This window comes from Columba livia, chromosome 14, assembly GCF_036013475.1.
Source record: "Columba livia isolate bColLiv1 breed racing homer chromosome 14, bColLiv1.pat.W.v2, whole genome shotgun sequence".
NCBI classification, from domain to species: Eukaryota; Metazoa; Chordata; class Aves; order Columbiformes; family Columbidae; genus Columba; species Columba livia.
This window is the reverse complement of record NC_088615.1, coordinates 7,367,235-7,383,039: the sequence shown is the minus strand read 5'-3', so window position 1 is coordinate 7,383,039 and position 15,805 is coordinate 7,367,235. Positions and strand designations below refer to the sequence as shown.

The 15,805-nt window shown below is 58.7% G+C and overlaps 2 protein-coding genes across 7 annotated transcripts in view; both read right to left on the bottom strand.

Annotated features, from left to right (window-relative positions):
* FLT4 (fms related receptor tyrosine kinase 4) overlaps nt 1-5,447 on the bottom strand; it is a 58,291-nt gene extending 52,844 nt beyond the window's left edge. For 4 of the 6 annotated variants that reach the window (XM_065029790.1, XM_065029787.1, XM_065029789.1 and 1 more), the window contains exon 1: nt 5,211-5,413. In XM_065029790.1, coding sequence (XP_064885862.1) covers nt 5,211-5,268 — 58 coding nt within the window. In that variant the 5' untranslated portion in view covers nt 5,269-5,413. Of the gene's footprint in view, nt 1-5,210 lie in introns of all 6 variants that reach the window. The other 2 variants (XM_065029792.1, XM_065029791.1) reach the window with 2 other exon arrangements.
* A 4,232-nt stretch (nt 5,448-9,679) lies between these two features.
* LOC102097332 (zinc-binding protein A33) lies at nt 9,680-15,572 on the bottom strand. Its single transcript, XM_065029785.1, has 7 exons — nt 15,523-15,572; nt 14,661-14,935; nt 14,030-14,125; nt 12,136-12,369; nt 11,741-11,760; nt 10,899-11,014; nt 9,680-10,795 (listed from the first exon to the last, which is right to left on the bottom strand). Exons 2-7 carry the CDS (start codon nt 14,931-14,933, stop codon nt 10,251-10,253), a joined length of 1,284 nt encoding a protein of 427 aa, XP_064885857.1. The 5' UTR covers nt 14,934-14,935; nt 15,523-15,572; the 3' UTR covers nt 9,680-10,250.
* Between the last annotated feature and the right edge of the window lie 233 nt (nt 15,573-15,805).

The following is a 15,805-nucleotide window of genomic DNA, read 5'->3' as shown; positions in this document are numbered from 1 at the left end:
TGCACCAGCTGGCGTTCACCCAGATGAGTGGAGCTGCAGCCAGGAGAAGGCTTAACCCCTCTGTGCCCGCACGCCGGTGAGTGGCTGCACCTCGCAGGACAGCAACGGGTCCCAAAAGCATCACTGAGCTACTCTGAGCACTTCCCACTCTGCATGCGCTGAGACTAGGGAGCAGGGTTGAGCTTATCCTCTCACTAAGCCCTCTGCAACTGGATCTGGGCTTTTCCAGACTCTGCTGAGAGTTGTCACCAACAGCGGACTGGCTGCTGCAGGCAGGTAAAATCTTACCTCCTTTTTCTCTCTGCTTGCTCCAGAGCTCTGCCCATCAGTAATGGGGGATAAAGACCAAGAGCGTCAGCAACCTACTCAGCCCTTTATCTTGGTCCTTCCTGGGAATAGCCCCAGGGTCCTTGCTGCCTTTCACTGCACAGAAGCAGAGCAGGGGAACGGCAACTGCCAGGTTCTTACATGCTCAGAGAAGAGGAGACCACAGCTCCTGCCTTTCCCCACCACCCTGTTCTCTGCTTCCCCAGTTTGCACTATTTTCCTGACCTCCGAAACCAATCCTCCCTCATTAGCCCATGACATCTGTCCCACGGCACCTCCAGGCTTGGCCCGCAAAGCCTGCGCTGGAGATCCTCACCCTGGAAGAAAGGGGCAGAAAAGCAGCAAGAAAAACAGTTCACACTTGGGATAAGTTGTAAGGTGAAGTACAAGTCACTGGCTGAAACCTGTTTCTGCTACCTCAGCAGGGAAATCACTCCAGGAGAGACTCCCAGCTTAATATCCTCAGCGTATAAAACTTAGTGGGAGTGTTGCCACCGGCTGCCTTGGGGCCAGGTTTTCGCCCTCCTTTTGCTGAACTTGCACCTAGAGATGGAGCGATTTGCCCGTGGCCACTCAACAAAACAAGTGGTCACGCTGGGCTCAAGGCCTCACACCTCCTTGCCAAGTTGACCACAAGCCACCTCCACTGCCACTATTTTGCGTTAATAATGAGGCACCACAGATGGGCAATAATACTGTGTGCTGAAAACATCACAACTGTTTTGAACAGAGAGAAAAAGCCCCCCTGGGACCAGGCTAACCCTCACTTTTAACAACATGAAACAAGAAACAAAGGTCTGGGATAGCCAGCAGCAATAAAAACCCTGGAATTAATTTAACTAGTCACTAGATGCCAGTGCAGCTGCAGTAGTATTTCTTTTCCTAATGAAGGACAAAAGATAATTCCAGCTCTGGCCCAGGGCAAGGCTCACCTCTGGCCCCCCCAGCAGACATTGGCACACACCAGACAGGTTGCCGTCCCCCACCACGGCACCCAGCTGGCATGGGACCCTCTCAGGGCCATGTGCCTGGCTACCTGCTGCCCCTTGCCTGGGGAGAGATTGGCAGGAGCTGCCTGGGGCAGGTCAAGGTGAAACATGGTGCTGAGCAGCTCTGGCTCACAGTCTGTGGTGGGAAAGGGGACCTTCAGCTTTAACTAACCACCTGTGGATTTTTTCTTTGCAGACCCACATATTTTTCCATGCACAGTTGCCTTTGGACCCAGGCAAAGGTCTGACACCCACAAGGCCCTGTGGTGATGAGCTCCACCACTGCACAGTAGCGTGCAACAATCCACAGCCCCTGCCATGCTCCGCATCCTCCCAGCACGGGAACCCGCCAGGAACTGCCTTTTCCAGGCGAGCTGTGATTTTGCAGCCCTTGGTCACAATGCCCCAGTCCGTCTTCCCCAGCGGAAGAGCCCTGCGACGTTTAGTCATTCCTCACACGGAAACCACCACAACCGCTGCTCCTCCGCTGCAGCTCCCCGTCCCAGCGCAGCCTGCGGCGTTCGGCCGTCACAGGGCTTTCTGCTTCCCCCGACACCTGTGGGACCCCTCGGGATTCCCACCACCTCGGGCTTACTACAGCTTTCCCCCATCACTGGGTTTAAATACACAGACTCTACCCAAAAGAGTGAGCCCCCTACCCTGCCCACATTGCTTGGGGCTGTTGCAGTCCAGCAGGCTGAACACAAAGATGCCACGATCATTTGGAAACGCTTCTGCTGCACCTGCTTAAGTGGTTGGGGAGAAGGTGGGTGAGATGGGCACTGTCTCCAAGGCCCATAGTGCTCCCCAGAGCTGCTGAGAGCTGGGCAGACCCGGAGGCCCATCAAGACCTAACTTCATCTCAGCAGCCACTCTGCAAAGCAATCTCCTCTGCTCCACAGATGCCCTGTACAGCATCAGAGAAACTGCTGCCTGGCCGCAGTCCCCTCCTGCCGCTGTTCCCGTGGGATCCTGCTCTCCCTTTCGCTCCCCAGGAACTGCCCTGGGACGCTGGGAACAGCCGGTTCCCGATTGGGAGCACCTGCCCTTCCCACGCCTGCCCTGGAAAACACCGCATCAACGCGGGGCCAAGGGACACCCTGGGGACAGCGATCCCACATGGAGCAAGCCCGCTGGAAAAAGGCAGTGGAGTGTGGGGGGGGACATGCTGGAGGAAACCCCCTCCCGCCCGGCCCATGCTGGCCAGGGACATTGTGCTGCTGGGGGAGCGTCCCCCCGAACGACACGTCAAATTGAGCTTAGCAACAAACTGTTTGTGCAGGCAGTAAGCCACGGGCTTGCGTGCCCAAGCCGAATCCCGGGGTGGTAGTTGCAGCCCATTGATGTGAAATCGTCCCCAGGCAGACAGTTGGGCACAAGGGCCATGGCTGCCTGCTCCCTGGCAGCCCCCAGGGACCATGGGCTGCATCCCTCCCATCGCCTACCTCCTCCTCGGGGGCCCTGGCTCTACCTCATCACTAACAAGTGACTGGGTTAAGCCAGAATGGGGTTTGTTGTGCACTCGCAGGCGTTTGCATGAAAGGGTGTTGCTGAATTGGGCCACATTTATTACTTGCAATAAAGCAACTGCTTCAGTTCCCCAGCTGCAGAGGCGAATGTTGCTGCTGGCATGGTCAGCATGGGGCTGTTCAAGCACCCGGCCGGGGAGGTCTGTCTGATCTTAGAGGAGGGCAGGCAGCGGCAGCCAACGTAATCGGCTCAGGTCCTACACAAGCACAGACCCTTCCCTCACACAGAGTGCATGTGCTCTTGAAAGCAGCAAGCTGGAGTCCCCAAGGGGATTATTTGGCTGTGGGGCAGTCAGTGCTGCTCTGCGCCCGGAGTGTGGTGGCTCAGGGAGCACATGTTCTTGTCACCACCCAAAAAGGGTTAAATCGAGTTGGCGTGGGATGCTGGGGATGAATCTCCACCTTCTCCCCTCATCTCACAGCCTGCAAAGGACAGCTCCCCAACTCCACCCTGGGAGCACTGTGGAGCTGGGACACAGGGAGAGCCTGTGTGCTCTTACACACGGCATCCCCTCTTAGTGCTGACACATTGAACCAGGTGCAGAACAAGCAGGATGCAGAGCCAGAACAGACCTTTCATGATCCTGAGATGAGTATTTCACCCTTCCCAGGTAGAACAGCCTCACGCCCCCATTCCTGCTTCCAAGGGGAGCAAACATTTACACACAGTTGGCATTATAGTTAATGAGGAATTTGCGGGTCCTTTACGCATGGATAAATTGGTCTCAGGTAGAATGGAAGAAGAGGAAGCAAATCACCAGGGTACGATCCCCCAGATGAGCTCCACATTGCCCTTCATCGCTGCGCTAATCAGGCAATGCTGGAGAGCTTCAAAGCTCAGCCCAGCCCTGCACTGACGAGACCCACACATCACGCAGCCGCGCTGGCCACAGCCTCCCAGGCACAGCTCCCCGCACCTCCAGGAGATGAAAGAACCCAAGAACAGCTACATGATGCTTTGCAAATTGCTAACAAGAGAGCTTTGAACAGCTGTAGCTCCCGCTGCGATGCCACCGGCAGCAGGTCACTTTCTGCTCTGTCTCCCGGAGCTCCCCCTGAGCTCTGGCAGCCCAGTGGGTCCTTCAGCCCCACAGCACTAGGGCCCCATCAGCAGCATTTTGGGCAGAGTGGATTGACAGTGTTGCTGCCGGTGATGCTGTTCATACTGCACCTCAGTGGACAGACCTGCAGCCCTCCTGTGAGCTCACTTCAACGAAGGCAGCAAATGCTGCCGATGACAGTGAGTCACTGAGCTGAGGCTACAGAAAATTCTATTTATGCTCCCAAAATTCATCTCCCCACATTGCGAGCTTCCAGCGCTACTAACTTTCTGTCAGTCTCGCTCTGATCTGGGCTGTAAATGCTTTACCTGTGCAAGCAGGAGCTTCCCTGGGGGAAGTTGGTGGGGCCGGTGCCCCATTCCCACCACCCTAGCAGCACCCACCCAGCTCTGCTCTGCCCCGCGGTCTCTGCTCTCTGGAAGCGCATTGCAGCCCCATCTCTGCCATGGCCCCTCATCCACCTGACCCAAGACATGGCCAAGGGGTTTGATTCTCTGCCCAACACCCTTTTGCCCCAGAAACACCACGGAGAGGAAAAGCCGTTTCACCAGGACCTGCTTTGGGTGACTTCCCAGGCAGACCAGAGCTACCAGCGACTGGCTGGGAGAGGCAGGCTGGACAGCATCGCAGGGACCACTGCCTCCTCATGCCTTCCTCCCCAGCGCACTGCCCGGCACTCACAAATTAATGACTGTCTGCATGAAAAAATAAATAAACAGAGCAGCGAGCCGGCCTTCAATCTGTCCCTCCCAGGCAGGCACTTCCCTGCCCAGAGAAATTCCTCCTGCAAGAGCCCAGCGCTGTTTCTCCTGGCTTGCAGCAAGCACACTCGTGACATGGGCACGCTGTGGGCTCCCCACGGCCTTACCTCCGCGGCCCCGGACCCCACAGGGACGGCAGCAGGGTCCTCCCGTCCTGTCCTCTCGTTGCACGGACACTGTCACAGCCGTCGGGGACACCCGGGTGGACACCACGGCGTGTCCCCGTCGGGCATAGAGGAGCCCAGGGCAGACTGTGCCGGTCTTGGCGGATGCCGCGACGGGCTGTGTCGGTCCCCGTCGGGGATAGGGGACCTCGGGCCGCGGAGCGCCGGTCCCCGTCGGGGATGGGGGACCCCGAAGCGTGGAGTGCCGGGACACGGCACGTCCCTGTCCGGGATGAGGGACAACGCGGCGGCCAGTGCGGGATCGCAGGGTCATGCGGGCGGCAGCGCCCGGTCCGTCCCGCCGGAGCAGCCCCATCCCCAGCGCGCCCGCAGGTGCGGGGCGGGCGGCAGAGCGGGCAGCCCGCAACGCAACGCTCACCTGCCTCCGAGACAAAGCCGAGCCAGAGCCAGAGGGACAGGGTGCAAACTCTCTTCATCTCCGGGGCTGCGGGCAGGTCCGTGCGGGGCGGCGCGGAGCGATGCGGAGCGGAACGCCCCGCTCCCGAGCTCTGCTCCCGCCGCGCCCCAGCTGCGGCGGCGGGCGGGGAGCACCGGGGCCGCTTCCTTTTCCTCGGGCCGCCCGCCGCCCTTCGCCGAACCCGCGGGGCGCCGGGCGGGCGGCGGGGCGGGGCGGGCCGGGCCGGGGCGGGGCGGCGGGCGGGGCGGGGGGGCGCACCTGCGGCTCGGGGCACCGGTGGGGTGTCTGTCTGCACCCCCGCACCTACGTGGGTGTCCCGCACCTGCGTGCATGGTGTGCATCATCCCGGCAGCTGGGTGCAAGGGTGTCCCCCACCTGTGTGCGTGCGTGTGCATCATCCCTGCCCCACGCACGCACAAGCACCCCCACACCTGTGCGCACACTCATGTGAGCACACACCCTGCATGCCTGCGTGCAGTTCTGTACCTTCCAATCACATCTGCGTGCATGCACATCACCCCTGTGTGCAAATGCCCTGGGTGCACCGCCCGACCTCTGGGACGAGAGGGAATGCACACAAATACCCTCTCACACCGCTGTGCACACACCTCATTTGTACATGGACATCTCACATCTGCCTGCACATGTGCCTTCATGCCTGCATGCCCTTCCAAGCCATACCTCACACCTGTATGCACACACTCAGGCACACAGTCCTGCATGTACTCCCTGCAGCCCCGCTCCTCCTGCATGCCCCAGGCACGCAAAAAAGCACATGCACTTCTTCACTCCTGTGTGCACCCGTTTGCACCCCTACTCATTTAGAGGAGCACTTGGAGCCCCCACTCATGCCTTCCACCCATGCACACTGCCAGCAGCATGAAGCAGCCACATTGCCCCCAAGTATCGTTACATGTGGCACACCCCCTGCTCTGGCAGGTGTACACCAAAACTGACACACATGACTGCAACGCTGGCAGCAGGACGGTGCCAGTGCCACTCCACGTGTGCCAGTGGTGCTGCCCCCACACCGCTGCCACTGCCAGCAACAGCAGCTCCTGCTCGGTGCCAAATGACTGTGAAGGCGCTGCAGATGGAGGTGGTGGCAAAGCTTGGGGAGAGTGGCGGCTCGGTGAGCACAGCCCCGGCTGGCTGCCTGCGCACCCGAGGGGCGCTGAACAGATAAATTAACACAGCCCCACGCTGCACCCCGGGGGTTTATTAATTATGCATGCTGGCAGACAGTGAAGAGCGAGCTTGAACGAGAACCATGTGCTCATGGCTTCGAAAAGACATGAAAACTTCTTGTGAGCTCAAGTGGTCTCATTGCCAAACCCGTGGAAGAAATCACCCTGCCCCTCTCAGAGCCGGCAGTGGGGCTCAAAGCCATGTAAGTTATTTTACTCAGCTCCCTTGGGCCCAATTAGTGAGCTTTTAACCATGAAAGTGCCAGATGCATCGCTCTTCAGCACACTCATCTTGGACCACCTCCATCCTCGATGCAGAAGGAACAGAAAGCGATGGTGTCCTTCCATCCCTGGTGGGTGCTCAAACCCCTGCAACATTCTGGAGGGAGAATTTTAAAACTTGCCATGGTGATAGGGTGATGAGGCAGAGCTGGGGACCGCACAGAGGGGCAGAACGGCACAGTGCCACAAGGAGCTGAGGTTGTGCCGGGGCCATGAGCAGAGATGGGGCAGCTGTGGGGCTCCCCGCCATGGCAGTGTACCCGTGCTGGGGACCACTGTGAGCATCCAGGGTCATCACACACCTGAGATGAGAGGTGAGGCGGTGAGATGCCAACAGTGATGGAGGGATGAACCACACCGCACTGCTGAGATGCTGGACAAAAAGCACAGCCCGAGGGCTGCCTGGAGAGGCTGAGTGCGAGAAGAGCAGAGGGTCTGGTCTGGCGTTGTGGGCAATGGGATCCCCTGGCACCCCAAAAATCAAGGGAACTTGGCATCATCCATCCATTGCAGTCCAAATGTGGCACTGTGCAGGGGGTGGTGGCCGGGACCAGCCTGTCCATGCTGCCATCTAACGGCAGGACACTGGGGAGGACTCGCCCCACAACGACGGGGAATTTTCCATCACAAACACAGGGTGACTGTGGGACTGATGGGACCTTTCCATTGTTTCCGCCCTGGGAAACAAAAAGATCTTATTTTATAATCTTGTCCCTCTTCCAGCACGTGGGGGGACCCGAGGAAACAAAGGCTTCCCCAAAGCACAGAAAAAAGACACAGACACGTTGCAGCAGGGGCGCAGGGCAGGAGCAGTTGGACACTGCGCAGCCCCAGGCACACTATGGGAAAAGCGCACTGGGGTGGTTCTGAGAACACCCAGGGATAAAATGACAAGGTAACCTGCAAGGAAAATACAGCCTGGGAGCAGGTGGCGAGAGCAGCCCTGTGATGGTAGAGCCTGGGTGCTGGACCAGAGATGGGTGCTTTGCCCCCATGGTGCCAGCTCTCTCATCCCTGTCCCCTCCTGCCCGAACCCAGGGCCAGGCCCAGTTGGTCACTGCAATCACACCATGCCTGTGGCTTCTAGTCTGCATTTATCAGTGAAATGCGTTTTCCAGACAGCATTTAACAGCAGTGGTATTTCCTTGCCCACCTAATGCTGCATGTACAGCAGCTCGGAGCAACTTTTTCCCCACTCGCAGGAGCTGCCATACATGCTGCCGGCAGGGGCTCTGCTGCCCCAGCCTTCCTGCCACAGCCCTTCCCGCAGACAGGGCCAGGCGAGGACACTATACCCCAAATTATGGCTCTGCCTGGGAACGGCACGCCACAGCCACCCCACACAGCCTGGTGAGGAGGAGGAAGGACGCGCTTCCTCGCAAGCTTGCTCAGCCTAGGGATTTGGGATAAGCAGATTTCACCACTCTCCAGCTCTGCCTCTGGCAAGGAGAAGGTGTAGGAGGTGGTGGCAATGGCACTGGCACGCGTGGCAGCAAAACGCCAGCAGCCCGTGCCGCTGCAGCGGCCCCCGCGGCACACGGCAGTGCTGGAGCTTGGCTGTGCTCACTGCGTGCCAGCACCTGGCAGATCCGCTCCCCATCACACCTCGGGGACAGCTGCCTGCTGCTGCCCAGCCTTATTTGCCTGTGGTTTCAGGGCAGGTCGGGGAGGCGATGGGTTTCAGCGCCCCCCGCTGTGATCAAACCAGCCTGACCTTCCCTCAGAGGCTGCCAGCCCTGGCAGGGGGTTACAGCCCTGCTCACAGCAGCATTTCCAAGCCAACAGCTCTTTTTACCGCACTCTTTATTTCAGGGAGGCTGGGGCGCAGCGAGAGGACATGGCTGGAGCCGGCTGAGGAGGCCAAGTCCGGCCCAGGGGCTCAGCAGGGAGGGGGCAGAACTCACCAGCTAAAGCCCAACTGGGGACCATCCTCCCCTCCGGCTGATCACAAAGTCCTCTCCTACACTGGCACAGGCATTTCACAACCCCAAATCTGGGTGCTAAAGCAAAGCCCAGCTCTGGCATGCTGCAGTGGTGCTGACACCCTAAGGGGGAACATCCTTCATGGACCCGTGGGAGGACAAGGTGCCCGGTCCTGTCCCCACTGTGCAGGGGTGTGACCAGCAAAGGACTTGCTTTGTAAGTGTCCCTGTGCCCCGCTGTGGCAGCTGGAAAGCCCTTGTGCCTGGCCCTTTCCAAGGCCCAGAAAGCTGGGCCTCCGTAGATGGAATACACAGGTTCCAGCCAGCACCGGGGGCTACGCAAGATCAGGGTAGCTCCAGCCTCTGCCTTGACCCTGGAGTGGATTTGAGTGGAATAAACACAACGATCCCATCCACCCCAGCACTGCCATCCTCCCTCCCACCCATGGCCCCCACCAGCCCAGCCCCAACCCACCCCGGCACCTCCGGGCTCAAAAGTGAGGCCAAGCAAGCTGGGGAATGTTGCCAGCACCCTCGGCATGACCCACAGCAGCCTAATCCACTCCATTTGGTCCCCCAGGAGCCCCAAGCTGCCCTCCTGCAGGGAGGGTGCTGCCAGGGGGCTAATGGACAAAGAGCTGTGCTGGCACTGCCTGCTTCTGGCAGCACAGGCTGCCAAAGCTTTCGTGAAATTGTCCAGAAACAGGACTTGGCATTTTTCACATACACAAATCCTTAAGAGCCAAGCAGGGCAGAGGAGACTGAATCTTAAAACCCACAAGGTGGCTCAAGACAATCCCCCTCAGCCTCACCTTGTTGCCAAACAGCCTGACACGGGGGTAAACTGCAAAAGCCCAAGAGCCACAGCAAGATGTGTAGGGAACACTCCAAGGGACGGGCTGAGTTAAAGCGCAGGGAGAAGGCAGCCAGGGCTTGAGCAGGGGTTGGGAGGGCTGCTCTGTGCCCCCAGGCTGTGCTACACCCCAGCACAGTAGATGCCACCCAGCCCACAAGCCATGAGCAGGTCCAGCAGGCAGTGGTCTTTCTAATGAGCTTTAATGGTGATTAAGCATAGGGGAGACAGCGCTGCAGTCCCTGGGCTGCGGTGGGTCCCAAGCCGTGCACCGAGCTCCCTCTGCCGCTGGCCTGGGCGCAGAGCCTGTCCCCAAGAAGCAATCTGAGCAGAGAAAGCCCACTGTGGGGAGACAGAGTCAAGTGTCAAGAAGCACCTGATGGTGCTCCGGGTCAGCTGTCCTCCTCCACAGGGTGTATGGGTGGGAACAAGGAGGAACAGGAGGTGCAAAGAGCCCACAGCCACCTCCACTGTGGTCACGGAACCATGCAATACTCAGCCGTGGAAGGCTGCTCTTCAAGGGGTGCCAGGCACCTCCGGCAATGTAGTGCAGGGACCACAGCCCATGGGACAGAGAAAAGAGGGCAGATGGGAGCTGGGAAGAGATTCATCCCCCTCCTCCCTCCCAAAACTGAAACCAGAACAGTCCCTCCAATACCCACCAGGTCCACATGTGCAGAACTGGCCTCCAGCACAGACCCAGGGAGCCCCCTGAGGGAGGGACAGGTATCCCAATGCACCCCGCTTCCCCCACCCCTCACAGGGCCAGGTGGCAGAGGCGCATGGGCTCCACGTTGACCCTCCCGTCACTGAAGCAGGTGCTAAAGAAGGGGCAGTATCTCTCTGCAGAGACCTGGTGGAAGGTGAAGAGGTGGGACATGTCCCCAGCATCAAAGAAGGTGACAGTGCCCTCCTGGCAGTCCAGCAAGACCCCGACTTTCCAAGGCGGGCGGCGAGGAGTCAGGCGCACCCATGGGGTGGTGGTGGCCCAGTACTCCGTCCTGTTCCGCAGGCGAAGCGTCCAGTAGCCGTTCTCCGGGCACAGCTTGACCTTCGCTGCCCGGTCCACAGACTCAGCGGCCACCCCCAGGTCCCACTTGGTTTTCCTGCCCACCCAGACCTCCCAGTAGTGCCGGCCGCTGTTGAAGGTCTGCGCGCTCAGGACGTTGACACACTGAAGGAAGCGCCGGGGGCTGCTGGGGACAGGCTGGGCTCGATTCCTCTCCGTCACTGCCGTCAGGTCTCTGGAGAAGACCAAGTTGGGGTGGGCTGACTCAGGGTCGAAGGTGAGTGGGGCAGGAGCTGTGGAGATACCGAGCACGGCATTTTACTGGTTGTATCTTCCCTCTGCAGAGCATTCCCGGCCACCATCCAGCACATCCATCCCTCACACAGATCTGCTCACCGGGACAGATGGACCGCAGCATCCGTCTCCAGAAGATGTACTGCAAGGGGCCGCTGTGGCTGTCCCTGTAGTGCTCCAGGTTGAAGGCAGGCTGGGTCTCAACACGCACCAAGGGCCTGGGGCAGAGACAGCAGCGCGGGAAGAGCACGGTCAGGACTGCAGCACACTGCTGCATGCGATGGATTTGGTAAATCTCTCCAATGGCTGCTTGCTCCCACTGATGTGGTGCTACCCCCAGTGTAAGCAGCTCGGGACAGAGGTGTTGCGGAATGAGACAGATCCAGCGGCACTGTTCACAGAGCAGTGACTCATGGCAGAGCAGCACCCAGCACACCCCAACAGGACTCCCCCCATGGGTGAACAGGCCAGGCCTGCACCCCACTGCAGCCCCCAGGGAGGCAGGGGACGGGGACATGCTCCCCTGTGGCAGTTCTGGCCCTCAGCTACTCGCAGACTCAGACAAACCAGCACCTCAGGGTCAGTTTTGTAGGCCCGTAAGTTGCAAGAAGCCAAGAAAGGGCAGGGAGAAGACAAAGCACCCAAAGTCTGTGGCATCAGCCTTGCTCCTGCTTGCAGTACGCATGACTCTTGCATCCCTCCCAAACTAGCACGTCTCCTCCACCTGCTCTTGCAGCCCAGCCATCTCGACACATGTGCTCCCTGGGGACAGCATCCAACACGTGCTGGGGACCAGCCCACACCTCTCACAGCACCAGCAGCTCACTGAGCCATTTGTCATGCTTTTAAAACTTGAGGTAAGATCCCTCTCCCACGTGGTCCCAGCCAGGGACAGAGATAAGCTCCTGAAAAGGGAATCAACTCCTTTCATGCCAGACACATACCTGATATCCAGGCTCTCCACCTGCAGTGAGGAGCAGAGAGAATTAGCAGTCACTATCTGTAATTCATGCAGCTGCACAAATAAGCTCCCTGTCCTGCCTCCTGCTGTCACGAAGCATTGAGACAGGAAACCAACCTGCCAGGAACCCCCACCCTGGGGGAAGCTGCCTGGGGACCGCAGCCAAGGCAATTTCACAAGGGCTGCAGAGGAGGAAGGCTCTGAGACCCACCACAACCCTTGTGGCTAAAGCCTCCAGACTCCAAGTGTAGATAATCCACAGCGCTGGCAGTAAGAGTGACTTCCAGGTATAGTCTGGTGCTGTCATTTAGGACCCTCCCCATCCCACATGATGAAACATCCCTCAGTCTGCTTCCAGGGTCAGCCAAGGATGCTCACCTCCAGCAACGACACTTCTTCCATCTTGCCCAGGGTCTGCTCTATGCGCTCCATGTCCCTCTGGAGCACCGACATCCCCTCCTCCAGCCGGAGGACGTCCCCGTGCAGCCGTGCCAGCGACTGCTCTTCCTTTTCGCCCAGCTCTGCCAGCACAGCTCTCTCCTCCTCTTCCAGGATCTGATGAAGGCGGGCAAACTCTGCCTGGATCTTTAAGTTCAGCTCCCCAGACACTTTCTGAGCAAAAGGAAAAGGCAGAAGATGAGTCTAGCAGTTAAAACACACAAGTAGGTGCACAGGATGGCTGGGCCCATTACTCTGCTTACAGAGCTCTGGCAACTGGAGAGTCTCAGACATACTCACAATTTTTTGTATGGAGAACAGGACACAAGGACAACTTTCAAGGCAGCAGAGCCAAAGTGGGGGGGGCACAGGGGGGAAGCTCTACTGATGGCTTGGTCACCTTAACTAGAAATCCCTGCACAGTCACAGAAGGAGCCCACAGTCCTCTCCCACACCACCAGGAATTTGCTTGTGTGCATGACTGGAGCTCTTGTACTTTTCTGGAGCCGCAGACTGAGCTGTTCAGGTTAGTCAGGATTTATTTCACATTGTGCCAGACCCCAGGCAGAGCTGCCTGACACTGGTAACTTGCTCTTTTTCTTTGATGCCTCCGTCTCTCAGGGTTCCTGTTTGTATGGGAGAGATGGGGCAGCTGCACAAACTTATCTCTTTACTTAAGGCTGATAAAATCCCATTCAGCTCTTTTCAGAGGTCACTTTTTTCCAGTTGTTTGGTCGGCCAGCCAACCTTGTGGTGCCCTCACTGCTGTCCTGCCTGTTTACAAGAAACAGCCAATGACGTTTTATTTTCTCAGTCTTTAAGCTTTTAATATCAAAGCACAACCTTGGCCCTCCTTGTTTTCTTGAGAAGCGCTTCCTGAAACGCACATCCCTTTGTACCAGCAGGAAACTCATCTCCCCCAGAGTCCATCTGAAGCTTCACCAGCCAGCACGTCACCCCAGCCCCCTCGTCTCTAGCAGGTGCTGACACACCACAACCACAGAGAATGTGCACAGCCTCCTCCTTCAGACTAGCAGTTCACTCCTGTGCTCTTGAAACACCTCTTAGTCAGTTCTTCCACTGCAATGGGACATCAGATGCATGTGCGTATTTGCTAACTCTTTTTCATTAAGCTCAAAATTCTATTCCAAATCTGGCAGCAGAGGCAGGGGGGATCAGAAACACCGGTCAGAAGGCAGGCTCCCATCAGTTTTGTCTCACCTCTGAACTACTTGTGTTTTCCTTAAAGCCTTCCTTGGCTTTTAATACTTCTACGTCACTCAAGAAGGAAGCGTAGTCAGCCTGTGGCTGTTCTTGCTTCATTCAGTGACTAGCAGGCAGTGCTGCCACTCAAGAGCACTCGGGCTCCTCAGATCATCCCAGAGCTTCACAGTGAGTCCAGACACAGCCCTAGTGACAAAGCCACTGCTCCCTGCAGCACCAACACTGCTGCTCACCCAGCTCCTGCAGCTTTGCTGCCACCCCTCCAGAGCTTCCACGAATTAACCCTCTCCCAAAGTGACAGTGCTGTGGGGCCAGAACAGGCTCCTCAGCTGGCAGCTCTTGCCACTCACCCTGTCCCAGCTCTGCTGCATCAACACACCCTGTAAACACTGCATAAAGAAGTGCCCAATGCCCCTATCAAAACACCCACTGAATATTCAGTAGCGATGGGCTTTGGCACACATGTGGAGGAGTTTGTTCAGATCCCTACATAGCCATTAGTCTAGATTTTTACAGGAAGCTGAGCTAAATCTGAGCTGAAGTGATACACAGATCCTTTATGAATATCAACCCTGATGCTGTACAAAAGGTGGCTATCACAGGGCATTACCGTCAGGCCACAGATATCTTCCTGCACCGCATGCTTCCTCTGTAAGAAGTTCTCCATCTCCTTTTGACGAGCTTGCAAAGCATCTTCCAGGTGCTTCTGCAGGAATGAGGAAAAGAAGGTGAGGAAACCATTGCACTATTCTGCTGTGATGCAGGAGCAACCCCAGTTCCTGAGGCCAGCATTAGAGGGTGGCTGCAACAGGATTTCTTATAAAGGCAGTAAGGAGAAGAATGCACCCGATGCACAGGCTTGAGAACTATATTTGTGTGCGCAAAATGAAACCAATCTATTTTTGAGACTGGGATCTCCAGCCCGGTGTATCTTTGCAGAAGGTTTAACCCCTGCATGCTGTTAACTGCCTTGTGCGTGGCCTGGCACCTCACGCAGAGCACAAGCAGCCCTCGCTCCTGGTTGTGTGGGGAAACAAATGCCAGAAAAGAGAGCGTGCAAAAGGCAGACACCTGGAAGGAAACAGGGAGAGGAATGAATCAGGAAGAGACACAGATGCCATTGCAGGGGGGCCAGGTGAAGCACACGCAGGGCGGCGGGAGGAGTGGGTGCTGGGCTTGCGCTGGCTGCACAGGGCTCACACAGCTCCCATCTCTTTCTCCTCCAGCCAGAAGCCCCTCACCTGCATCTTTTGCCGGTGCTCCTGAGAGCTGCAGCGCCGCACCTTCTCCACCAGCCCTGACAGCAGGTAGTGGGTGCGGAACGCCCGGCCAGGGAACTCGCGGCGGCACTGGGGGCAGGAGGGGACGCGGGTGCCGCTGTCCCAGTAGCCCTGGATGCAGGCCTTGCAGAAGTGGTGCATGCAGTCCAGCATGACGGGCTCCCTGAAGAGGTCGCAGCAGATGGCACATGTCAGCTCCTCCCGCAGGCTCCGGTCCTGGCTCCTGCCGGCCATCCCTGCTGGCACACAGGTCCCACACTGAGCTTCCTGCCACCCCCATCCCCATGGCCAAGGCCCTTCCCCTCCCGGCTGGGGCAGACCTCTACCCCTCCTCACACCGGCTCTGCTGGGCGCTCCAGGGCACGGTCTGGTTACGAGAGCGCGGGCAGGCGGCACAGGAGCTGCCCAGGTGCCAGCCCTGGAAAACCCCAAGCGCTGGGAACCGCGGTGAAGCTCCAGCAAAGGGTCACTCCCTTTGCAAACAACTTTCTGTTTCACATCGCTTCAGCAAAACTAGTCAGTGTCCAACAGGGCCCGGCCGCATGTCCCTGACAGGGCCCCAGGGCAGAAAACGGCCGCCCCACAGCCCGGGGAGCCTTGGGCTGAACCCCAGGGCCCGGCGGCACCGTGCGCTGCAGCCCCCCGGCTGCAAGGGGCCCCAGCCCCGCGCTGGGGAGAGCACGCTGCAACCCCCGAGCCCGAGCCTTGAGCCGCGCCCCCGGACCTGCACCGCGCACCCCAGGGCACAGCCCCGGCCACCCCGGGGGTCCCGACGGCCACCTCGATCCCCCCCCCTACCGCCCCCACCCCACCAGACACACACCGCGCCGCTCGGGGCCTCCCGGCTGTGAGCTCCGCCCCGCCCTCGGACTGACGCACGCCTCGACCAATCGTCGCGTGGATACACGGCCTGCCCGTCCGCTCATTGGAGGGAAGCTGCAGCCGGGGGGCTGGGCGGGGCTCCGGCATGTGATGGGGTCACGTGTGCGCGGGCGCAGGCGCTTGGGGGGGCTTCTCGCGCGGCCCGTGGGGGGCGCGTGCTGCGGGGCGCGTGGAGCTGCGTGGAGCTGCGTGGAATTGAGTGGAATTGCGTTGAATTGCACGGC